The sequence below is a fragment of the Vidua chalybeata genome, chromosome 6 (genome assembly GCF_026979565.1).
Source record: "Vidua chalybeata isolate OUT-0048 chromosome 6, bVidCha1 merged haplotype, whole genome shotgun sequence".
Classification (NCBI taxonomy): Eukaryota; Metazoa; Chordata; class Aves; order Passeriformes; family Viduidae; genus Vidua; species Vidua chalybeata.
In genome coordinates this window covers 61116830-61142485 of record NC_071535.1, presented here as the reverse complement: position 1 = coordinate 61142485, position 25656 = coordinate 61116830, and the positions used below count along the sequence as shown (strand labels likewise).

At 52.5% G+C, this 25656-nt stretch overlaps 1 protein-coding gene across 17 annotated transcripts; it reads right to left on the bottom strand.

The window, feature by feature from the left end:
* PAX6 (paired box 6) lies at positions 1 to 25574 on the bottom strand. 17 transcript variants are annotated; one of them, XM_053946144.1, is made up of 13 exons: positions 25416 to 25574; positions 21323 to 21443; positions 18795 to 18937; positions 12059 to 12189; positions 11123 to 11164; positions 10814 to 11029; positions 10073 to 10238; positions 5625 to 5783; positions 4755 to 4837; positions 4356 to 4506; positions 4117 to 4232; positions 1941 to 2091; positions 1 to 1121 (listed from the first exon to the last, which is right to left on the bottom strand). In XM_053946144.1, exons 3-13 carry the CDS (start codon positions 18805 to 18807, stop codon positions 1036 to 1038), a joined length of 1314 nt encoding a protein of 437 aa, XP_053802119.1. In that variant the 5' UTR covers positions 18808 to 18937; positions 21323 to 21443; positions 25416 to 25574; the 3' UTR covers positions 1 to 1035. The 17 variants fall into 17 exon arrangements, with proteins under 17 accessions (XP_053802119.1, XP_053802120.1, XP_053802121.1 ...); XM_053946145.1 differs by lacking the exons at positions 21323 to 21443; positions 25416 to 25574 and adding an exon at positions 19141 to 19184; XM_053946146.1 differs by lacking the exons at positions 21323 to 21443; positions 25416 to 25574 and adding an exon at positions 19042 to 19096.
* Between the last annotated feature and the right edge of the window lie 82 nt (positions 25575 to 25656).

The window sequence follows — 25656 nt, the reverse complement described above, 5'->3', positions numbered from 1 at the left end:
TAAGGTTAAAAAGAAAATAGTATAATAAAGGAAATACAAAGGCTTTGGCATGGTTTTTACAATCAACAATGGTTAATCTTGATATGTAGTTGTGAACAACTTCAAAACACTTAAGTTTAAAACTCTTGCAAGCACTTTTAATTGATTAGGAATGAATTCTAGATGCACAAAGATGATTGGACTGTGAACAGTAGTACAACTATATCTAAGAACAATTAACTCTTGCCGACCAAAAAAGAAACGTATGATGCATGAAAATGTGTATAAAACATCTATAGAATATTCTTGTCAAATATAAATGAAATTAACTTTATTATAGAAATCATTCTGGGAGATTTCTAGGGAAGACAAATACTTACATTTCGACATAAAACAAATCGGATTATATCGAAGACACAATCTACCTTTTATCTATCAAACTCTTTTCTTCATCGAAGTTCTCTCTTAACCCCTGTTTGCACATAGCTTCAGCCGTTAACAACCTTTGGAAATACCAACAGATATTTTTCTTACATAAATCTAGTGCGTATTGTTCCAGGTTTAATTATATGCAATGGAATGATACAAACTTGGAACATCAATCCATATTCTATGAACAGATTGGTAGAAGTATTCGATATATCTTGATAAAACTCTTAAATTCGTTAAATTCGTGGCAAAGCTTGTTGATCATGGCTTCTTTTTTTTTTTTTTTCCTTTTCTTTTTTTTTTTTTTAAACAACTTCATGACCAACACAGATCAAACATCCATCCAGTCTACATTGTTCTTTTTTTTTTTTTTCATTATAACATACAAATGCCCATTTACAAATAATACACCAAAATGAATAAAAGTTTGGATACCAAAATGAAGATTTGTTCCAACTGATATAATGCCTTCAGTGTACAAAGGTCCATGTGAAAGTCTTTTCCATGTGTTACAGCATAGGGCACAGTTGCAGTACAGAAGTACTCTGAGAGCCATTCTTCCTTTATAAAATACTGCTGAACATCCAACTGTTGTCCATATAGTCATTTACAGAATTAACACATGTTTTACTGTAATCTTGGCCAGTATTGAGACATATCAGGTTCACTGCCAGGAACTTGAACGGGGACTGACACTCCAGGGGAAATGAGACCTGAAAATCCAGAGGGGAAAATGGATATTTTAGTTTTTCTATACATAGCACAATTTTTGCTTTGTGGTTTCACAAAATCTCACCATCTACCAGCCTGTGGAACCGGGGGTTGGGGGTGTATATATTTTAAAAATTATGCACATCTCAGGGATTATAAAGTAATAAATAAACTTTCATGCTTTGAGATAAATGCCAGAGCCTGGGCTCATTTGTATCAGTTGAGAATTCAGCCCAAAATACACTGAACAGTTCTGTTCTATTATTTTGAAAAGATGTTTTGGATTGCTCCTGTTTCTGCTGACTCTTGCCCTTTTTTGCCCTGATTTGCCTTTTTTATGCATGGGCTAATATTTCTACAGGTTCCCTGCCTCTTTGATAACTTCAAACCTTTAGCAATAAATAACGTCTGACACAGACACGGTAAAAATGTGCCCAGTTCTGCAAACAGTTTCACATACACTTAACCTCACCACTGTGGATACCTCTGCTGAAATGTAATGCTAAAATAAATGCTGATTTAGAATTTAATTATACAGGGAAGATTTTGGGGGATGGGGGGGCTCACTAAAGAGCTTGCCTCTGTCCTGCTATTTCCACACCACCTCTGTTAATCAGCTTTCTTTCCATCTAGTCCTCCAGGAAGCAGCTTAAAAATCGGAATTTTTTGGCTCTAGTTTGCAAGGTTATACATTTTCATCTTCTGCCTGGTATGGCAGCAACCCATCCCAACAGAGAGACCTCCCCCGGTGATGGGGAGAGACTTCTCACAGGGAATACAGGTGAAAAGCCTGATGGCTGGAGGAGCAGGGGGTCACTCACCTGTGGAAGTGGTGCCAGAGGTGCCCATGGGCTGGCTGTTCATGTGTGTCTGCATGTGAGGAGGGGTGTATGTATCATAGCTCCGTCCATTCACCGATGGACTGGTGGGCAGCATGCAAGAGTAGGAGGAGGTCTGGCTGGGTACCGGGGGCTGTGGGGGCAAAGCACAAAGTGGTAAGTGGCCCTGCAGGTAAAGGCAGCATCACACTCTTGGGCACGGACGTGCCAGCCCTCAGACAGCAAAAAAAATGAGCTTCAAGTTTCAAATTCAGGCACCCCGGTGTAAAGACCTATTTAGGAGCCCAACCAAGCAGGCCCTTCCTGGAGGCTTTTGGGCTAAAAACCAGCGTGGACCATGCTGGCGCTTTTTCAGACAGATCCCTACATCCAGATGCTGATGGAGGTGTTACGTCCCTAAGCCTGAGTGCTGCCCTTGTTTATATCCATGTAAAATGAAGATGTCTCCTACCATTTGCAGCCAGAGACAGGGCCAGCATCTTACCTCGCACTTAGTGCTGTAACTACAATGTAATTAACATTTTAGTTGTAGTTGTAACTAGCATGTAAATAACATTTTAGTTACCTCTCACTTGGTGCTGTAACTAAAATCACTCCTCTGAGGCACAGAGGCTGGTCCTGCGTCTGCCAGCGTGGTGCACATACACACAGACCACGTGCAGGGCTGGGGGGACCAAGGCTTTGAAGGGGAACCCCCAAACCCCATACACACACACGCCTTGATCCCCATCAGAGCCACAGCCGCCCCAAACCTGTGCCAGCCACATCCCAGAACAGACATCTCCATGTACCTCAACTCCAACCCCTAAAACCCAATTTGCCAGGGGGAACAGCAGCTGGGGGCAGGGGCAGAGGGATGGCACAGTGCCAGGGAGGGACCAAGCAGGGGCTTCTCCTGCTCCAGGCTGCTGGGTGAGTGGGGACCAGCGCAGCCTTGACCCGTGGAGGTCAAGGTATTCCCAGCCCGAGCGCACGAGAGCCGACACGTCTGCACACAGTTCCTGCCTGCACACCCCTGCCACACGCCTTCTCCAGCAGCACTGACAGCCCCACTTGCTTTGGGACAGCACTCAACGCCCCGTGCACCCGCACAGAGATGCCAGCGGCTCCCCGCTCCGAGCCCGCGTGGCTGCCCTGCCACAGTGACCACGTAGGCAGCGTTTTCCAGTGAGGCTGTGCCCCTGCCCAGGTGCCCGGTGGTGAATCAGGGGCCTCCTGCTTTCCCCAAGGGTCCCCTCCTGGATCAGCCTTTTGATCTTTTGTCATTTGCTCCCAGCCCGCTGCCGGGGACGGCGCCGCCGGCCTCCAACGTCACGAAGCAGCGACCTAGCCAACGCCGCTCCTTTCCACAGACTTGCAAGACTCTAACTTTATTTGGTTAATTTTGGTTCAGCAATTAGTAACATCGTAATTGCCGCAGCGAAGGAGTCAGGCTCTCTAATCTGCTCGCCTGTCTCTAGCAGTGGTCAATGCTGTGTGCCTCAGACAAAGCTGTAAAACTCCCGTAATTGGCCAGCACCTTCCTAGGCCAGCCCCACCATTAAAAAAGGAGGAATTTTGCATCTGAAAGGTCTATAGAAACAGACCCCAAAGGAATAGATTTCTTCCTAACCCAGCTGGTGATCAGCTAATGCTTTCAGGCATGAGGATTGACAGCTCTTGCAATTCTGGCTTAGCTGGCATAACCACTGATGCTAATCACATCCTTCCCTCTCTCAGGTGTTCCTAATGTGCCGCTGCCACGTTACCTACATCCAGAAGGTCGGGTCCCTCCAGCAGCTTATTCAGGCAGCAATTTCCACAATATGGCATCAGCAAGTTCCAGAGGTTAACCACTTTTTTTTTTTTTTTTTTCCCAAACAGCATTCTTTTATCCCAGATTTGTTGCCTTGCAAATCTGAGGACTTTTCTCTTTAAAAACCTGAGAGAAGTGCTTGTTGAGCAGCACATCTTTCAGTGCCCTTTCCCTTCTGATTCCCCCAGACAGGGCATCGTTTCAGATGCCAAGGAAGCCTTTGGGTGCTGGTTTCCCCACAGCGCAGTTTGGGTCTGTAATCCTTCATCGTGCAGAGGAAGGGTCCCCACCCACACTCCCACCCAGCCCAGGGGCTACCAAGTCCCCAGGGAATGTCGTGCCCTGGCGTGGCACTGGACTTACTTGCATAGGCAGGTTGTTGGCCATGGTGAAGCTGGGCATGGGCGGCAGCGCGCTGTACGTGTTCGTGAGCGCCGTGTCCGTCCTGCCCAACATGGAACCTGATGTGAAAGAGGAAACTATAATAGAATAGACAGATAGATGGAACACATTAGTTTAACCACAATTACAACTGGCAGCACAGCCTCAGAGTCTCATTTGGCCCGGAGGATGGACGGACGTGAGCGGGTTGGCGGCATTACCGGGGGTGGTTGGTTGTGGGATCGGCTGGTAAACGCTTGTGCTGAAACTACTACTGATGGGAATGTGGCTGGGAGTGTTGCTGGCTTGTCTTCGCTGGTTCCTCAGCTTCTCTTCCCTTCTCCATTTGGCCCTTCTGTTGGAAAACCACACCTGGAAATACAGCATTTGAGAGACGTGAGTGACCTTACAAGGACTAGAGGCACAGGGCTTCCCCCACGTAGCTCGAGAGCAAAGCAGCGCAGGTGAAAGCAAAGCCAGCTGCTGCTATTTTCCTGAAAGAGGGACATGGGCAAATACCTGATCATAAATATGGGTTGCCCCATGCTTTGAGAAGCCAGAAGTAACAAAATCAGAATAGTAATAGTAAAAACAGTTGTAATTGCAGGGCAAATCAGTACCTGTATCCTTGCTTCAGGCAGGTCTATTTTAGCAGCTAGTCTCTCTCTTGCAAACACATCAGGGTAGTGGGTCCTCTCAAATTCTGCAGAAGGAAATATTCTTGCATTAGCTGCAGAGCTGATGTGGCTGGCTGCAGAACCAGAGCTGCTCCTGTGCTGCCTGTGCTCTAAATGCTCCCAAGAAGCATCACTGTAAGGGCAAAGCTGAGCTTTCCGCCTGTGTGTTAGCAAGGAGGACGCCTTGCCTGCTGTGGAGCACTGCCACGGGGATGGGCAGGCTTGGGTGCAATGCTGCATCTCTCAAGAAGCAGCGAGGGCTTCTGCCTCCACCGAGGGGGTCCCCAAGGCAGCTCTGACCCTGTCACCAAGAAGCGAAATGGCACGTCGCTAAATAACAGCGCAAAAGGAGGACGAAGCTCCGCGGCGGGTCGGAGGCGAGGTGCGCCCGGGCTGGCCAGGGAAAAGGGCACCTGCTCCCAGCCCCGGGCACTGGGGATGGGGAGTGAGCGTGGGGGCAGGCATGGAGGACTCTGCCAGCCCCCTGCCTGCCCTCGCCTCCCCAGCGATGCAGCACAGCGGACGGGAGGAGAGTTATCCCCCCAAGAGAAGCCCGGGGTGCAGCATCGGTGTCATCTGTGCCCTGAACACTTCGCCTTTGGAAACCATTTTAACAGCTTTCCCGGGGCACGCCACGGCCACCAATGAATGTTTGGAGCTCTGTGAATAAAAGAGCGCGGAGGGAGCCACAGAGTTTAAATATATACATATATATATAAGGCACAGGAATGCCGTGCTCACGTTCAGCTGGTAATGTAGTCGGGGCACATTTTGTTTTCTCTCCTGCTTCGGCCGTAGGAAAATGTCACTCACCTTTCTCAAGGGCTTCGATTTGCTCTTGGGTAAAGGATGTCCTATTTCTCTGCAGCTTCCTTTTCAGCTGGAGTCTCATTTGGGCCTCGTCTGAGTCCTCTCCATTAGAGCTGATGGAGTTAGTGTTTTCCCCTCCTCCCTCCTGTTGCGGACAGCCATCTGTGGAACCGAGAGAGTCAGAAAGTGAAATGCAGGTACCCTTGTTTGAAGATCCCTATCAGAGAAATAATGCAACTGGAAACGAGTTCAGCCATGTTTGCTGACACCCTCCCTTAAAAATGTCTCGGGTATCAAAGCAGCACGGCGCTAATGGCACAGGTAACACAGAAACATTTCGGTTTCCAGCCTTATGTAAACATCGGAGATGAGGAATTATGATCACCTGGTCTTAATTTCATTTTGTTTTCCCTCTGGAATAAAACCTGCATAAAAATACTTTCCCCTGAAAGTGATTCTTTCCATGAATCCCTGGTGGAGTGCCATGGCAGTCTCCTCCGTCTGCTGCATTTATTTACCTATTGCTATATTTAAAATAGTGATGTTCAGTATTTCAGATTATCTATAATCAGTAATTCCTATCTAATCAATTAGATGTTGATAGGTTTGCAGAAAATGCTATTAAGAAACCAAACCAAGCTTGTAATCTTTTTAAAAAAATATTTATCCAGTTTTTATTTGAATTCTGCACAGTCAATTTCATTTTAAAGGTTGTGAATTTAGAAGTGCCTGCATTGTTCTGCAGTTTTATTCAACTATTGTATGAGTGTGCATTGCCTTGACACCTATTACTGAGCACAGCTGTAATTATATCATCACCAAGAACAGGCTATAATTGCTGAAAATGGAATTTTATATTTAGATAAAAGGACTGTCCATTCTTTGTAATGTGTTGCACCAGAGAAAAGTAAGATTTCTTTTAAAATTTTAACATGTAATTTTAAAAGAAATAGTAGCGAGTTCACTAACTAGCTAAATACGCTTGTTCTGCAGCTGAGCGTTTGGCATACCATTTAAGTGGTACATTTTTAATTAGGGCATTTCCACCACTTTTAATGTAATTTCTGTCATTAAACAGGGGAAAGTTTCATTGTGCTCGGCGCCCGGGCGGAGGCGGCTGCGGCCCGGGGCCGGCTGCTCTTGGGGGGCTCCGCGGGCACCCCCGGCCGCCGGGGCCGGAGGGACGGAGGCTGCCGGCGAGGCAGAGAAGTCGTTGTCCTAAATGAGCTCTCCCTCTCCTTTCAAAGCATATTTTTCGAAGCGTTTTGATGTCGCATAAAGAGGGAGCCGGGGTGAGGGACGCATGGGCTACTTATGCTAATTCCCTTGAAAAGTTACGCCAAAAATAAATAGCGACACTCCCGCGACATCCTTTAAATATTGTGGGAAATCAACTTTAAAGTAATATCATTTATAATCGGCGAACAATGGCCCCGGTCTTCAAAGCTCGGGGGGAATTGTGACAGGATCTGGTGGGACCCTTTCAACCACTTTGAAATGTTTTAAAACCCGAACTTTCTCCTCCATTTAAACACAGGGATTCAGCGGCCGTGGTCACCATATGGGCGGCCGCAGCCCCATTGAGGCGGCCGGCGGCGGGTGAATAGCGGGGGGGCGGGGGGAGCCGCCTTTCAGGGCACACAAAGCCCCGGGCCCGGGGACGGCCGCCGCGGCGGGGCAGCGCCCTGCCAAGCGCGGGTGGCAGCGCCGGGGGCCGCGCCCGCCCGCGGAGGGGCCGCGCTCACCTCCGCCACCGCCCTCATCCATCACTGTCCGCTCGGGCCGCGCCCGCAGCGCCCGGGGGCCCCCCCCCCCCCCGAGCCCGGAGCGCTCCGCGGAGCGCCCCGAACCTGCCGGGGAGCGGAGGGAGCCCAGCGGGCCGCTCCCGAACCGGGCGCCCCCGCTCCGAAGTTTTGAGGCCGTACTTTGCTGCCGCCCCGTCTCGGTGCGCTCCCCAAAATCTTTCAGCCAGCTTAAAGTTTCACCTAAACTCGCTTATGGTCATTTTCAACCCTGCCCCGGACAATTAAGATATCTTCTTTTTAGACACACACCCCTTTTTTTTTCTCTTTTTTTTTTTTTTTTCTTTGGGTTTTGGTTGTTTGGTTTTTTTTTAAAGCCCCTAAAAGAAGCGATCTCAATAGGGCTGTTCCACCTTCCAGACCTAATCCGTAAGAAAGCAAGTGAATGTCCGTCCCTATTATCCTATAGCCAGACCATCTGACGCTGGGTATAGGATTTGTTTCCTGGAAAAAAAAAAAAAAAAAAAAAAAAAAAAAAGACGCTGGGAAATAAAATCATTCCTTAGTTTCTTAGTGTCTTAATCAGTGAGGCGGAAAACAAGCAAAAAAAGATAGCAAACCAATTGCTGCACCTCTCAGCTATAGAGCCGGGATCAAAACATTGTAGCATCTGTTGAAAGAGAAAGTGTCTAAATCCTATAGAAGGCTTTAGTCTTATAAGAGAGGGAGGGGAGAAAAAAAGATAAGAAACAGTGTCTCGGTGATCCCTAAAACCACTAAATCACTGGAGAATTTCTCCCGGATAGAGATGTCTCTTTTTGTTCTGTCAGCCCTCATGTATCCATTATTTTATTCACTGCTGCATGGCGTTTATCAGATTGAGACCATATTTGTACCCCTCTGAGACCTAACCTCGCCTTATGCTTTTTGAGTAATGGACTCTTAAAATCCAGTAACATACCCCTGCAAGGGAAAAACATTAGAGGGAGCATGAATATTCCAGAGGAAATCCATTTTATTAATTTTAATTTTGCCATGCGGATGTTTTAAGCGCCTGCCTGCCTCCTCCTCGCCTCTGCTGCCCACGCACACCCGCGCCCGCGGCCCGAGCCAGCCCTGCCCGCTCCGCACCGCTTCATTTTGGGGTTTCGGACAGGGCTCCCGAGGCCCTCCGGCCGCGCACGCCCCTGCCCAGGGCCCGCGTTCCCCTGCGGAAACTGCGCTCGTCCCCGCGCCACGGGAAGGGGCCACCACTGGCCCCCAACGAGCCACCGCCCCCCCCAGCCCTCGCCTCGGGCACGGGCGGCTCCGCCGCAGCGCGGCCCAGGTGCGCCCGCACCGCACCCGCGCAAGGGCTGGGCCTCCGAGCACCGAAAATTCCCCATTTAACGCCTTTCCTAAGACAAAAAAAAAAAAAAAAAAAAAAATAAAAACCCCAAAAGCGCTCCCCGGCGCGAGCGGAGGGCGCCCGGCCGCCGGGAGCCGCACGGGCGGAGGGTGCGCTGCCCTGCGCGGCAGCGCTGCGCGCCTCGCCTCTCGCTGCGGGCAGCGAGCGAAGGGAGCCGGGGCTGCCGGGAGAGCCCGGCCGGGCCGGGGCGCTCAGGTAAGGGCGAGGCGAGGGCGGCTGGCGGCAGGAGCCGCCCCGGCTCCTGGGGTGGACATCGGGCAAAACAAAACGCCAAAGGAAAACCCCGCAACCGGACAACAAAAAAACACCGAAGTGGGGGTGGGGGGAAGCGAGGGCTCCGCTCTATCTTTCTAGTGTCCTTCATAGACTGTTTTCTTCTCTTAAAACTGACATGTCTAATTGGCAAGCGGTGCCATATCGTGTCCAGAGGTCTCCTGTGGAACATTTCTACAGCTGTCTCCTTCAACTAGACGCTTATTCATGTCGCCTTAATGAGAAACAAAACGATCTCTAATGAGCAATTACATAGCGACAGAATTGTTCCCATAACAAATTCTTGCGTGTGACAGAAACATCCTTTGTACCAGATATTCCGCACACTGTTACCGATTTTTTTTTTCCTTGCGGGGTGAAAACAAAAAGCAGGTTGTTGTATATAGACACCTCTTCTAAAGGAATGACCAGAGCCAGGGAGAGCCGAGCCTCAACAGAGCCCGCATTCAAAAAGAAGCCATTAACCATCTTAAGTATGTAACGTAACATCCCATTATCCTTCATATTATCCCCTTGTCATTCCTACAACAAATACCTATTAATCTTCAGGATAAACAGTTTCCTATATTTACAAAGTTGTTTCGGGTCCATTGAGGAGGAATTATAATCAGCCCTACGGAGATAGTTACCGATCGCCCCGGCTTTGGGGAGAGACCCCGGCGCGGGAAGGCGGCCCGGGCAGGGAGAGGGACCCCTAATTACGGGGCGATGGGCGAGGTTAAGGCTCGGCCCCGGGTCCCGCCCGGCCGCCGGCACCGCAGCTCGGCGGAGACGCGGCTTTGGCAGTGGGTGCTGCCGGGCTCCCCTGCCCACCACCGGGCCGGGCCGGGCCGGGGCCGGACGCCCACACCGACCCACCGGCCCGCACCCACCTGCCCGCAGCCGCCCAGGGAGGCGGCGGCACGAACGCCCGCCACCCTCCGCCCGGCGGCCGGGGAAGGGGCAAGGGCGACCCGCCGGTGGTCGGGGCCACCTCCACCGGGCGAGGCCGAACCGAGCTGGGGAGCGGCGACCGCGTTGTCCCTTACCTTGTGTGGGCTGCCCGGGTACCGAGGTGCCGGGATACCAGCCGGGTCGGGTGCCCCAGGTCCCCGTCTGCCCGTTCAGCATCCTTAGCTTGTCGTACATCCCGTCGGCACCCATCTGTTGCTTTTCGCTAGCCAGGTTGCGTAGGACTCTGTTTATCGACGACACCTGGAAGGCAAAGGACAGGAAAGGCAATGGTAGTGCGGTAGCGCGCTCCCCGCCAGGCACCCGCGCAACGCCCGCGTCCCCCTGCGCAGCGGGCGGCTCGACCTGGGCGCAAGTCAAGGCTTCCCTGAGCGCCGGCTGCCCCGCACCGCCGAGTCCCAGCCGCCCCGACTCGCTCACTGCTGCTGGTGGTGGTGGTGCAAACAAACAAACAAACCACGGGGGAGGGGGAAGGAAAAAAAAAAAAAAAAAAAAAAAAAAAAAAAAAAAAAAGCAAAGGGGAAAAAAAAAAGCCCCAAACCCAACCCTGCAAAACCAGAGTGAAGGCTCCGACTGATGCTTGCGGTCCTGAGGCGCCAGGCACAGGGGTGACCCGCATATTGTTTTTTATTTTTTTTTTCTCCCTCCTTAAAGGCATTTGTCAGATTCTGTATGAAAAAATGCGTCTGACCCTGCCACATGCAAATGATGTGAACCTGCTATCCTCTCTTCTGATACCAAAACAAAGGAAGCAGAGGCTCGCTACGGCTACCCAGCATTGTACACGGCACACAGGAAGGTTTTTTTCATGAACTTACACTGGGTATATTATCGTTGGTACAGACCCCCTCTGATAGTAATCTGTCTCGAATCTCCCACGCAAAGATGGAGGGGCACTCTCGTTTATACTGCGCTATTTTGCTTACAACTTCTGGAGTCGCTACTCTCGGTTTACTACCTCCGATTGCCCTGGGTCTGATGGAGCCAGTTTCGTAATACCTGCCCAAAATTTTACTCACACATCCATTCGACACCTGGATAGGGAAGCGGACAGAAAATCACATTATTAATAATTTCAAGACAAAAATAAAATTGTTTAAGTATGCATTAAACAATGACAAGCTTACGTTTTGATTGTCCAGCACTTGGACTTTTGCATCTGCATGGGTCTATAACACAAAAATATACCTTAAATGGTATGAGAACTTACTTAGAGAGTCTTTTTTTTTTTTTTCTTAAAGAAAAAAAAATTACATTCGTGGCCCTACCCTCTACAAAAGTGATACTTTAAAAACATTTGGAAGAAAAAAAAAATCATCTGGTCAAAACGTAATTCTCTTAGTATCAAGGTTAAAATACGCCTTAAATGCGAACAATAGGTAAACCAGTCTAGTCTCCATCCTTCTCACTGCTCTTAGCCAAAGGACTTGAGGGGGAAGGGGTGAGCGAAGGGTTTTCAAGACCTACATTTACAAAATACCCCTGAACTGCGCCAGATTGCACGAATGTCCGTAAGGACAGATTCCGGGCTAAAACAGCGTGGCTTTGAGGGGGGTTCTTTTCTCTCTCTCTCTCTTTTTTTTTTCTTTTTTTTTTTAGGTATTGTTTTGCTTTTTGGAAGAAAAAAAAAAAAGTAAAAATAAAAATAAACAGTAAGCCACGCCAAATGCATACAGATATCACAAAATCATAAGTAAATACGGGGGGTAGGGAGGGAAGGAGAGGAAACTGAAATTATGCCGAGCCGTATAATTCAGTTTATTACAGCAAACTAACTGTAACGACAGCGCAGGTTATCACCGGATGGAAATAAGGGGGAACGAAAAGTAAAAAATTTAAATATTTGCAAAGGCATATATATGTATATATACGCATCGAAAGGTCTATTTGCAGCAACAATCGAGCAGATGGATCGTTTTATTAGGCTGGAAGGCGGGTGGTGGTGGTGGTGGTGGGTGGGTGTGGGGGGGTCGCATTAGCGCCCGGGCGCCCGGCGGTGACACAGCGGCGCTGGAGCGGAGCGGACGGAGCGGTGGGAGGACGGGGGGCGCCGCCGCCTTCACCTGCAGGATCCGGGAGATGTCGCAGGGCCGGGCGCCGCTGTGAGCGAGTTCCACGATCTTCTGCCGCGTGGAGTCGGGCAGCGGCCTCCCGTTGACGAACACCCCGCCGAGCTGGTTCACGCCGCTGTGACCTGCGGGAAGCACAGCGCCCACCATAGCACCCTCCGCTCCCGCCCGAGCCGCGCAGCCCCCGCCGAGCGACCCAGCGCACCGCTGCCCTCCGCCCCGCTCCGCTCCGCTCCGCCCGGCCAGGCCGACCGCTCCCCGGCCGGCTCCGGCCCCGGCCCCGCCGCCATCCTCGCCCTCTGCTCCCCGGGAGCCATCGCGGCTCCGAAAATGCGTCCACGGCGCACTCCCCGTCTGAGAAACCCGCGGCAGCCACAAACCCCGAAACCCAACCCAAAACCCCAGAATATTCCTGGCTGGTTCGCCTTGGGTTGTTCCTTTGCTTCGCCTTTTTTTTTTTTTTTTTTTCTTTTCCCTCCTCCCCGCCGAAAAAAAAAAAAAAAAAATAAAAGCCCAAAGCCCAAGTCCAAGCGAGCCTGCCTGCATCCGCCCAGCCGCAGCTCGCTTCGCCAAAAGCAAAGCGAGAGGCTGCCTCGCCAGTGCCCAACCTGAAGCTCCAGGCTTTGAGGGTCTCCCTGGAGAAGCTCTGCTCTACGCGCTCTCCGCTCTCCTCTCTTTGGAGCCTCCTGATAAATTGACTCCAAGAGCCCAGGCTTCTTAGCAATAAATAAGCTCCAAATATAGAAGAGGGGGAAAATATGATGAGCCTCTCTGACATTTGTCTTTAAAATAAAACTAGCTGCACGTCAAGTTTGAGCTTAATTTCTGGAAATAGGCGGAAGTCGCCCCGGATCATGCATGGAAGGCTAATTGAAAAGATCAGTTGGAGCACTTGTGGCAGGCGTGTCACTTTATGACAGTACTCTGCTTTTGAAAATTGCATCGTCACGACAAATAGTAGCATGATAAAACGACCCTTTCTGTCCGCATTTGGATATCACTCAGACTAGATTGAACTCTACTCGCTCTCCCTCCGAGGGAGGCTGCGGTTTGCGGTAGCCGGGGGCTCTGCGCGGACACACCGAGGGGGCGCGCTCCCCGCGCAATGGATTCGAAGTGACATCGGGGCTGGGGAATTTGCCGCCCCGGCCCAGCAGCGCGGCCGGAGCTGCGACCTGCGCTCCCCACCGCGGGGAGGGAGAGGAGCCCCGCGTCCCTCCCCGCCTGTGCCCCGGGGGGCGGCGGGCTGCGCCCCGGCGGGCGGGCCGGCCCGCGGCGGCGGTGCGGGCCCGGGGGCGCAGTCCCGCGGCTGCTTCCCCCCCCTGCTCCTCTGGCCCTCGTGAACGCGTGCGGGGGGACCCTCGCCGACATAAAAAATGGCAGCGGGGAAAGCAAAATCAAAGTTTCACTTAAAAGGTTAAGCCTTAATCATTATATAATTTCCCTGGAGAGCGGTGTAGATCTCGCCCAGTGGCAATGATTATGCGCCTTGTATTCTATTGCTAGTCATCTAATAGGAAAACATATGGTGTCAATTTGGATGCTCTGCACCATATACACCCAGGAGTTATTAACACAAAGCCTGAAGAGCCCGCCGCGACCTTTAAACAAAATAAAGGCTTCACCCGAATGATATCTTTTCTGCGTTTTGCAGTGGCGATCCCAAACGGCCGAGTGAAGGCATCCCCCATTACCATAAACCCTCGGCACGCCACGGCCAAGGGCAGCCGCCGCCGTCCTTGCGAGGCACAGGTAAAACCTTCCCCGGGCTGCCGAGGCTCGGTTTTTGCTCGGGATAAGTGAAAACACATCGCACGCACACGCAGCGGCCCCGGAAGATAAAAGAAGGAGAAAACCCCCACAAAGTGACATCAAAACAAACCAAATTTAAAAAAAAAAAAAAAAAAAAAAAAAAAAAGGGAGGGGGGGAAAAACGCTTCATCCCTAAAACCTCTGCTTTTCCGGATGCTCCTCACACGGGGGACAACTTATTATTGGGTGGGATGATAAAGGGGTGGGAGCCGCGCGTCCCCTGTCAGGTTCCAGAGGAGCGCTGGGGTGGGGGCCGGCTGCTCCGCGCAAGGGCCGCGCAGCTCCACCTGCGCCCCTCGCCGCCGCTACGCGCGCAGGATGACGGGGCCCGCGGGGTGTGGGGCTCACCCCGCGGAGGATCCGCGTCCCGAGGAGATGAGGCCTACTCCGGACCGGCTGGGACCTCACCGGCAGTCCCTCCGCGCAGCCCGTTTCTCCGGGGCGCAAAGAGAGGCCGCTTCTCCCGGCCAGCACGCCCGACTCGGTGCCCGTGCTCTCCCGCCCTGTGCCAGCGCTGTCCCCTCTGAGAAGCGCGCAGGCCTATCCACGAGGTCTTAAACCGCAACAGCAACCCCAACAACAACAACAACACCACCACAAAAAGCCTCTCCCTCCCCCCCCAGAAAATTAATAATCCACAGAGGCATCAGCAAATAAACCCAGAAGGCGGCGAGGAGCTGCACCTAACGCGGAGTGGCTTTTTCCTGCCCAGCTCCCGCGGCAGAGAAGGCAGGGACGCAGCCTGGCCCGGGCCTGGCCCGGTGGCCCGAGAGCCGTGCCAGCGCTGCCGGGCCCTTCCCTTCCCCGCCGCCCTCGGAGGTACCCGCGCCCCGACGGGGCGGGCGGGCGCCGCCGGCCGCGCAGGGCCCCGCTCCCGGCGGAGCCGCCTCCCTCCCCAGCCCGGCCTGAGCCCTCCGCCCCGCTCTGCTGCCCGCTCCTGCGCGCCCGCGGCCGCGAAGGGGCGCGGAGTCACTTACTGTTCTGCATGTTGGGCTGATAGAGCAGTATCCCACGGGGGTCGCCTATAGCAGTCTATCAGTGACAAAATAGGCGTTAATCAGGGGGAGGCAATGCACACGGTTAAGCTGCAGAGAGGCTAATATCTCACCGGCTAACTTTGTTATCCTTAGGCATCTTCCCCCGGTTCGTTTAAGGATTTGGGGGGCTTTAATACCTCAAGGCAAAAAAATGTTCATATCTATCCCTAACTCGCAGGGGAAAAAAATTAAGAAAAGCAGCCCGCCAAGTGGTTTCTCGTTTTAATTGCATGCAGGTGGCGTATTGCCTCGTCGTTAGTGCTCTTCGCTGAGGTGGTGTATTAAGTGGAGCGACAACAATCACAAAGAGAGTCCGAAGTCATGTTTTTAAACTTGCCTGAAAGCGGGGTGGACTGTCCTCTCATACAATTTAGGGACTCGCACATCTGCGTGTCACTAGTTAAAGTCTTCCCTCTAGGACAAAGCAGAAGAAGTACATTAAAAAGTGTGCAGCGACGCCGGGAAGGTGTGCGGGGCGGCGGGACGCGGCCCGGGGGGAGCGGAGCGGAGCGGAGCGGAGCGGAGCGGGCGGCGCTGCGCGGGGGCTGCGCGGGCACCGGCGGCGGGGGGGGCACGGCGGGGGGAACCTTCCGCCGTCTGCCCTGCGTGCTGGGAGCGGGGCTCCATTTTTACCTCCGGGTATTTCCTCGAGGTTTTTTTTTTTTTTGGTGGTTTTTTTTTTTTTTTTTTTCCTCTCCCCCTTTCCGCGCGGCGCTAGCAACTTTTTCTCCCCCAAACTCCCCGTCTTGTGATTAACTTCTTTTTTGGTCTTTAGATCTTCCCCTTTTTCACTGTACTGTGACACACGCTGTCTACCTCGCCTCACTGCTTTAAAAAGTAAGAACAGGAGGGGGTGAGAACTGTTAAACAAAGCCTACAGAAAGCGAACAATGGCCTCCATTCTGCTCCTCTACCCAAACCCCGAGTGCAGAAACCCAGGCTCCTTAACCGGCCGCGCAGCTTCCCAACTCAACGGACCAACAACCCTCCAACTTACAAAGAGCAGAGAAACAAGCCCCTTCTCCCTTCATTAGTGCCTGCCTTGACCCAGCGCCTGGACAGTCCCCAGCGCCTTCCCCCCCACCCCCCCCGCTCGCTCCCTCCTTCCTTCCACTACTCCCTCTCTCCTCCTCTCGCCACCTTCCTTCCCTCCCTCCTTTCCTCTCCCCCCCCCCCCCCCCGCCAACCCCCGGCCCACTTATTTATTTATTTATGCGTCCCCATGTATTTATTTGAAATCGTCGCGGGGTGAAAATGGAAAAGTAATTTCTCGTTATAAATATCTGGCGGTAATTGTGTTACTGGTGCGAGTTGTTAGGGGTTGTAAAAAGATACAACAGCTCAGTGGGGTGCTCAATTGGGGAGGGACAATTACAATAAAGAGCCCATTCAAGGGGGTTGCTAAAAAAAAGGAGGTAAAATAATGAAATAGTCGCAGCCTTCATTTTCTCTCCCTTTTTTTTCCGCCTAAAAATACTCATTCTCTTTCTTTTGCGCCTATAATGAATATTAATTTTACTCTTCCTGCATATGATGGAGAAATCAAAGAGGCACGTTTCCCCATTCAGGACTAGCCACGGTATAATTTATTAAGTAGCTTTTAGTAATCTTAAATCCATAAAAATAAACATCAAACAAGTACTTTCTCGCAGCGTGAAGACTTTAACTGGTAAATATTTACTGCTCTTTGGAGAGCTACCTGATTAGCAGCAGAGCAAGCTACACTGTACTTCAGTGGAGACGTGGTGATATCTCCTTCAGCTGAACTGAACGTGAAGTCATCCCTTTAATACACCGAACACGTCTGCATAGACACACACCGGACGGGAAACCCCCCGCTCCAGACACGATTTCCTCCCCATATTTCATGCACAAATCATAAACGCGGGGCCTACGGGGCGAAAGGAGCCATCCGAAAAGGCACCAGCAAACTTCCAGCTCTCGGCTCTGCCCGCGCGGACCTCAGAAATGACAGAGTGGGTTTAAAAGAAAAGAAGCGGGGGAGGGGGAGAAAAAGGGGGGGAGAAAAAAAAATAAAAAGCCGCGAAACAAAACAAACCCAAACACAGCCGAAAGCGGTTTACAATAGAGGGCGAGGGTAACCAAGGTCTTCAGCAAGGTAAGAGGAGGCGTGGGGCAAGGAGCTGCGTGTCTGCTCAGCAACTCGCCACCGCCTCCAGCCAGCGGCCCGGCAGCCCCGGCCGGGCCCCGCACCGAGAGCGAGAAATCGCCTCCTCCTGCCGTGCCCCGCGGCACCCCCGGGCCCGCGGCACCGGCCGGCTCCCTCCGAGAGCTGGGATGCAATTTGCCGTGCCCCAATAGGCCAGGCCTAATCCTCAACTCGGGTTTTAATCTCGAAATCTTCATATAATCTCGTGGCAGAAAGCATTTCCCCCCCCTCTCTCTCCCGGTGAAACCGTATTTAGGCGTTAAGGGCAAAGTTTCGCCTTCCCGGGGCAAACGCGAAAAAGATAAAATCGAATCGGTTTGCGATGAGTTGCTGGTGAAGGTCCGCAGCTATAAACATTTATTGTCAAGGGCCACTTTTATTATCTTATGCCCCTAAAATAGAGAAGATGCACTCACTTTTCTTCTCTAGTAGGTTGTTGTCGTTTTTCAAAACAACCTCTGCCAGGTACATTAAATCATTCGAGAAAGTTTGTTTTTAAACTTTCCAGAAATTATTCTTGCTCTGCGTGCCCATGAAACCCCTTCGTGCAAAGCGTTACAAGGTTAAATTCAAACCCAGATTTTTTTTTTTTTTTTTTTTTTTTTTTTTTTTTTACAATTGCACTTGCGATTTAAAATGGAACCAAGTTTATTCTTGTGCTTCGCTGGAGCAATTTTTTTTTTTTTCTTGCATGGCGAAAAGTTTATAACTTCTTAAAAATTTAAAATAATAAAAAAAAAGCTTTGCTGTAGTGAGGGATTGCAGAGGCGGATCAAAGGGGCTCTTGTAGAAATAAGAGATGTTAAGGATTTTTAAATATTAAAAAAAAAAAAAAAAGCATATCGATTTAAAAAGGGAGCAAAAAAAAAAATTCCCCGAAGCGGGAGCACGACGAGCCCCAGTGCCGAGCAGGGACGGGGCGGCCGGCGGGGCCCGCCGTGCTCGGTGCGGGCCGCTCCGCGCCCCCGGCGCTTCTCCCGCGCCGGAGCTGGGAAAGTTGCCGGCACTAGGGACAAGTTGGGAAGATCCCCGGGTGGCTGATTAAAGCTGACAGCCCTTCAGCTCCGCTCAGCTCCCCGCCTGTACCGCGCCTGGGAGCTGACTTGGCCTAGGATATGGGTTCTTTTTTTTTTTTTAATTTCTTTTTTTTTTTTTTCCTCTCCCCACGCAACTCTCCCGGCCGCTCTCCCTCTGTTTTTCTCTACCATCAGGAGTGAGCCTCCCCTAACCCAGACCGCAGAAGACAAAGCAGAAGCCGGGGACGGGGCCGCCCCGGGGGCAGCGAGGCGCCGCTTCCCTCCCTCTCTCCCTCCTTCCCTCCCTCCCACGCGGCGTGGCGTGGGGCCGGAGCCCAGCCCGGCTCCCGCCGCCCCTACGAGCCGGGCACCGGCAGCACCGGCACCGCGGACACCGGCGCTTGTGGTTTCCCTGGCCAGCAAACGCTGCGTGGGAATTACTGCTGCTGGTGTTGGCATTGGTTTCCGAGTCAGATGCTTTAGCTTTTCCAGAGGACACGGGCTTATGTGAAAGGCAGAAAGTTTGTGAGCTCCTGGGCTGGAAAGTTCCCTGGGAAGCTCTCCGGAATGCAAATGGGAATATGAGAGAGAAAGAGAGAGAGAGAGAACGAGAGAGGAGGGGTGAGAGAGAGAGCCCTGCCTAAATATTAAAATGCGAGGAGGGAGAAGTTGGGAGAATAAATGAACAGACTCACCTTTATGAGGCATCCTGTCTTGTTGTCAAAGCTCCTGTCAATAGTTTAAGAGCGCACTGATTTGAAATGATGGTGCTTTAAAAAGAGTTGCCAGCAAAATAGTTTTTCTCCACTGAAGCTGCTGGTTGTGTGATCTTGAATTCCTGGGAAGGAGACAGAGATTGACAATAAAATGGGCTGTCAGTGACTGGAGAGCGAGAGATAAAAGAGTGTGTGAGTGAAGTGGGGAGAGAGAGGCAGAGCACACCTATGCTGATTGGTGATGGTTCAAGTGTATTAATGTGTGTGTGCCTTGGTCTCTGCCTCGCCTCCACTGCTCTTCACTGGCCCATTAGTGAAGCCTGACCTCTGTCATCATCTTCCAGCAAAACACTTCCTCCCTGCGCCCGGACCCGAGCGGGAAATGCGGCGGAGCCGGGGCCGGCGGTTCAAACCCACTAATCACTCCGCACCGTGCAAACGCCGCCCGCTCCCACCCGAATATCGCCGTATGCAAAGCGCCGCCAGCGCCTCCCCGCCGCCCATTGGCCGCCGCCGCCCGCCCCGGCCCAATTGGCCCAGGCGTTTGAATATGAATGCGCAGGGCCCGGCGCCGCCGCCGCCGCCCGCAGCCCGCGCCGGCCCCGCTCCGCTCCGCTCCGCCGGCCCCGCTCCGCTCCGCGCTCCGCCGGCCGCGCTCCGCCAGCCCCGCGCCGCTCCGCGCCCAGCCGCGTCCTCAGGTCGGGCTGGGGGAGGGGGCCGCGGTGGTGATGGCGGAGGAGGAGGAGAAAGAGGGGGGGGGGGGATCAATTTGCATTTAAACAGTTCGCTCCAGTCCGACAATGGGAGATAAGGGGGAAATAACATTCAAATGGTAAAGACATAAATATTTGGGAGACAGGCGCTTTGGCAGCGGGGCTCCCCGAGGCCGCCGCGCTCCTTCCCCGCTCCCGGCGCTGGGAGAGGGAGGCTCTGCCCGGCCGGGAAAGAGCAGAGCAAATACACCATTTACTTTGTGTATTGAGGGCTCTTGTGAAAGGCCCTGAAGAGTCCTTTACCAAACACTCACCAACTTCTCCCACGTGCCATTTGTTGACTAAGGGCTGCCGGGCTGATTTTTTTTTTTTTTTTTTTTTTTTTTAAAGATCCCACGGAGGAGTTGGAGAAGGGCAGAGCCGGGCGCTGGGCAGTGCTGTCGCTTTGTGCCCGTAGGAAGAGGCTTCCCCCCTCCTTCCCTCTCCTTTTGCAAGGGACCCCCTTCACTGGCTGCCAGAAACTCAAGGGGGAAAGTAAGTAAATGACTTTGCTGCTCTGACCACACACCACAAGTACATTTGTTGAATGCTGGACTATTAAGACACACCTCAGTAAACTCTAAAGCAACCCCTCAGCGCATGCATTTAAGGTTACACTGGGAGCACCAGTCCGAGCTCAGGGTGTCCCAATCGGTTATGGCGAGTGGTCCGGGGGGGAGGGGGAAGGGGGTCTGCATCGGGAAAAAAAACAATTAAAAAAAAAAAAAAAAAAAAAAAAGCTTGGGGGAAAGAAAGGGAAGAAGGAGAAGAGACAGGAAAAAGAAATTCCAAGAGCCACCGCGGAAAGTGGAGAGTATGAACGCGCAAAGCATAAAATGAAGTCGTAGCCGCATACACTTGACTTCTCTTGACATGTGAAAAGTGCTAAAAGTCAAAGCTCATCAATAAAGTATCTTGAAATTGAATAAGAGCCCTGACAACCATTGCATTCTTAAATAAAGTACAATGAGGAGACAAACGACTCTGCCAAGGAGTTTGCATGTGAGTGAAAGGGCTCCTCAATGGGAGCGGGATAATGGGCTGCTCGGCCGTCATGCACTGTCATCCCCTGTCCCGCCGAGAAGCTGCCACCGCTCCCTAATAGCACAAAATGGGCTCTTAAGAGACTGCTGCCTGTCCCTCCGCCGCTCCCTTCCCTACCCTTCCCCCGAGCCGCGGTGCCGCGGTGAGCACCCCGCTCCGCGCCCGCCGGGGTTGAGGTGGGCACCTTCCCCCCGGCCCCTTCTGCAGCCGGGGGGCGGCCCAAGCAAAGCCTTTCCTCGGAGGATGCGGGGAAGGGAGAGCGGCCGCGCTGCTGCCCCGGGATCCAGCCGGCCCCACCTGCAGCAGCTCGGGGCTCTGCCGCCCTGGCCAGGCCTAGGTCAGCCTGCGGGGCTTGTTTCCTTTCGAGTTTTGCCCCGAGTCACGCGTTTTTGTAGACACGGAGCCGAATTCCGCGATGGACGCACGGGAGCGTTTGGGTGTGATGTGACGGGGATCCCCCCCTGAAGGTAAGGGCAGCCCGGCCGTGGGGCTCGGGGCACCCCAAGGGGGGCTCTGCCAACACCAGGGGCTCGGGCAAGCTCTTCCCTCACCCGGCTGCCCCCAGCTCCTCGCCTCTTCCCCAAAACTTTCCAAAGTATCATCCGCCACCTAGTTGACCTGCCCGTGGCCAGGCATCCTTCCAGGGGCGCAGAGGAAAATTTCCAGAGCGGCAAAGGAGAAGAGAAACAAAGTCCAAAGTGAAGTACGAACCTGTGTGCCGTGTGCCTGCCCCCCCGGGCAGGGTGGGCGAGTCCCGGCGAGCCGTCCCGCGGAGCAGCCGGTCCCCTCCTAGTTGCCGCTGGCCGAGGCCGGCCGTCCCGCCGCACGCATCCTGCGGGCGAGAGAAAGAGCCTGCGATTTGTAAACTCGCACCAATCTCGGAGGATCCAAAGGGATGTTAAAAGCTGGGGTCTAGTCCTTTTTCTGGAGTGAAGTCAGTCGTGTCCGTGGCTTTTGATTTTTTTTTTTTATCCTCCTCTCTGTTGTTGTTGTAAGGGTTTTTTTGCCCTGTTGCACTCCCTCTCTAGCAAATAAGAGATTTTTTTTTTTTTTTAACTCTTGTCCACAGGGCGTTAAAGGGGGAAAAGAGAAAAACCACTTTGTCCGAAATTGCAGGCAAATATCATTTTTACAAGCTCTCAATTAGCCATCCCTTGGATTAGCACCTTCTTACGCCTCCTCGCCAGAATAAAGCAGCCGTAATCTTGTTGCTATTTCCCCCTCGGGCGCCGCGGGCTTTGTGCTCCCTCCACCCAAAAAAAAACTTTTAACGCCCCCACCCATCCAAAAAAAAAAAAAAAAAAAAAAAAAAAAAAGAAAAGAAAGAAAAAAAAAAAAAAAAAGAATAAAAATCCCTCCCTGTGCGGGGAGGGGAGGGCAGGGGTGAGGCGGTGACGTCACGGCGGGGTGCGGGGGGGCGCCGCTGGCGCGGGAGCCCCGAGCCAAAGTTGGGAGGAAGAAAGAGCAGCGGGCCGGGCCGGGCCGGGCCGGGCCGGGCCAAGGCGGCAGCGGGGCCGCCCTCCCGCCCCGTCGCGTCCCGCGGGGCCGGAGCTGTCCCGGCGCCGAGCCCCGCGGGTCCGGCGCGGCTCCGCGCCGCCATTTTACCTCCGCCCGCAGCGGAGGGGCCGTGCGGGACCGGCCCCGCGCCCCGCGGGAGCGCCCCGGGACCTGCCGGGACCGCCGCGCCTGGATACCTCCCAAGGAAACGCTGTGCTTTCTCTTTTTCCTTTTTCCATCTAGCAGATTGCCACTCGCCGCTCTCCCTCCCTGCCCGGCCGGCCTGCTTTTCCTTTTCCTTTTTTTTTTTTTCCTTTCTTGTCTTCCTTTTATTTTTTTCCCTTTCTTGATTTTTTTCCTTTCTTTTTTTTTCATTTCTTTTTTTTTTCCCTTTCTTTTTTTTTCCCTTTCTTTTTTTTCCTCTCTTTTTTTTTTTTTTTTTTTTTTTTAATTTTTTTTGGAAAGTGAATTTTCCACTTTTAAAATGTCTCCGCTCGCCTTTGTAACTGGGGGAGAGGGGCAGCAGTGCTGTGAGGTGCTCGGCGTTCCCTTCGCCCCAAAGCCCTGCCCTCCTGCAGGCTCAGACCGCCCCCCCCTTTTCCTCTTTTTCCCTTTTCCGAGGGGAGGGCTGCGCCGTGGGACCCCGCGGCCGTGGGACCCCGCGGCCCCGGCCCTCGGCATGGACTTAGGCACTCTTTGAAGATTTCTACTTTAAAATCCGCACGGGATTAATGTAACTAGCATTTTTCTGCATCTGGTTTTTGGGTTTTTTTTCCCCTCCCTCCACTTCTTTTTTTTTTTTCCTTAACTATTCCCAACAAAAAGAAAAAAAAGGGTGTAATATAAAAATTGTTTAAAAACCAAAGGTAAGTAACTATTATACGTGGCAAGACGCGCCTTTTTGTTTGTTTTTCCTAATTAAAATATTTTTCACTTTTAAAATATGATCTCGTGCCTTGGTATTGATTTGTATCAAAGAGCAGCGTTTGCTTCCCTTTCGTATTTTGTTAGGTGTTGAAAGCAGAAAGTGCTGAGTTAGAAACTCCACTATCGTCTCGTTGTATTAATATCTGGGCTGCAAACTACCTTTTTTAATACCCAGAAAAATGCTTAAAGTCCTCTTGTCCAGTTCGGTCTAAAACTGAAGAGATACACAAATCCTGACGTCTTAGACTACAATGCTTTTGCCTCCAGGACACTTAATGCCTATTTGTATATGTAGAGACAGTGTTTGAAACCTATAATGCGCAGGACACTGAGTTAAGTGGAGCTTTTCTAGTTTATAAACAATCCGCGAAAAGTTTGGAATCGATTTAACCTCTTTTATGTTGGCCTTTTGCACGAGGCACAGCTCCGCATGGCAGGCTTAAAAAAAAAAAAAAAAAAAAAAAAAAAAAAATAAAGCTTTCTGGACCTTGCCGAAGTCGCTCTGAAACTGGAAGACGGACACACATCTCTCTGTACGAGAAAGCCTTTGATTATAAATATGGGAAAAGTGTCGTGCAACCAGACCCGCTCGAAAAGCCTTCAGAAAAGAACGGGGGGTGAAAGCTTAGAGCATCCTGACGGGCTTTTTAAATGCTATTGATTGGGACAAGCTGTTCAAAACCCCAGTAACAGTTAATCTGCCTGTTAATCAAGCCACTAAGGAGCTCAATGCGAGTTTTATTAGCAACTGGAGAACACAGGCGGCAGAACGGATCAAAAGCCTACACCCTTGATATTTGTAAAACCAGCCTTTCCCAAAAATATATTTTCAATTACACAGTAATTCGGAGCTTCTCAGGGCTCGCTCGCAGCCCCACGCAGATGGTTCCGCAGGCGCTGCCAACGCCACGAAAGCAAAGGGAGCAGCGTCGCGCTGGCCCCGCCGAGGTGCGGGGTTAAAAATAAAGCGTTAAGGAGGTGTCCCGCTCTCGCCTCTCTCCCATCTCGGACCCTCCCGGCCTCCCGAAATAGCAGCAAAACCTCCACATGGCAAATCACGAGGAAGCGATAGAGAAACTCCTCGTATTCACGTCAATTGTGTTATTCGGCTGAGGGGTGGAGGGCTCTTTTTCTTTTAAGCTGATTTATTGCGGCAAGTTTGCAGGGCATATCTCCCTTTGCCGATCCTTTTGGTAGAAGCTCTCATTTAATTGTTAAAAAAAAAAAAAAAAAAGTTTAAATAGCGAGATTCGTAATTTGGAGAACCTAAAAGTTGGATTTCAATTAATTTAATGACCAGAAATATTATTATATCGGCTAAAATCAACATTTGATCTTGTCATTTTTTTTCAATGCAATCCGATTCCTTTATATGTCAGCGAGATATGCATATAAAAGACTATCTGGTCAGAGGTAATTATGTCACAGCTTTTTCTCGGCATGACAGCTGGATAAACACCATCTCCAATAAACATCTCTAATTAGGGAGGAGGATCTGAGATAGATGGTGTTTGATTTATTACTGAAGGAGAATGTCCATTTACCGGTATATTATAGTGAAGCATCACAGGGAGAGTTCCCGCTAACGCGCCATAAGGAGTATTTGGAGACGCTCGAAGACAGGTAAGCGGTGTTTTAGGTTTTAAGCTGTTATTTTGTTTAGCGTTATTTCGGAGGAAGAACGGCCTTTCTAGTGCACCTCTCTTTCCCACCGACGCCCTGATTTAGCAGAGGCACCCAGGGCTGGGAAGGCAACCCTGAGTTTGGGCGCCCGGAGGTGGTCGCCAAGAGGCGACCGGACCTTTCCAAGCCGAGCGGGGCGACCGAGCGTCCTCGGCGAGCGGCGAGCCGCCGGCGATTCGCGGCGCAGAGCGGCCGGGACGCGGCCCCCGACGGCAGCCCGGAGGGTCAGGGACTCACCCGGGGCTCGCCTCCCGCAGCCCCGCCGCCGGACCCTCCTCCGCGGGGCCGTGCGGGCCGGGGCCTCCGTGCCCCGCTCCCGTCCCGGGGGCCGGAGCCCGAGCCGGGCGCCGTGCGGGGTTCCTCCGAGGGGCGCGGTAACCCGCGGCTGCCCCCGCCACCCGAGACGGGTCACGGCGAGGGAGCGGGGCCCGGGTCACGGGGCGGGGGGAAGGGGAGGGGGCCGCGCCGCCCGCGCGGGGGAAGTTTGGGAAACGGCTCCACCGCCGGCCGCCCCCTCCGCCCCGGGGCGCCCCCTCCGACGGGCGGGCAGCGGCCGGAGCCGCTCCCTCCCACCCCCACCTGTTGTGCGGGGCTCCGGCCCGCTGCCCTCGCCTTCCCCGCGCGGGGTGGGGGTGCCCGGGGTCGGGGTGCCCGGCCCCTCCCGTCGGGAGAGGCCGGGGGCGTGCGGGCTCGTTACCTGTCAGCCGGAGCGGAGGGTCCGGGCGCGGCGGTCCCCGCGGCCGGGAGGAGGTACCTGGCGGCTCCGGTGGCCAATTTCCACGCGAGAACCTGCCACACAGTTTAAATGTCAATGACAGCAAAAGAGGGGTGCTGCCTTTGCACTAACTTTCCCTTAATATCCACGCCAGCGCCTCCCCCATTGGCTGGGCCGCCCCGGTGACGTCACGGCGGACAGTAGTTAGCTAATGAGACATTTT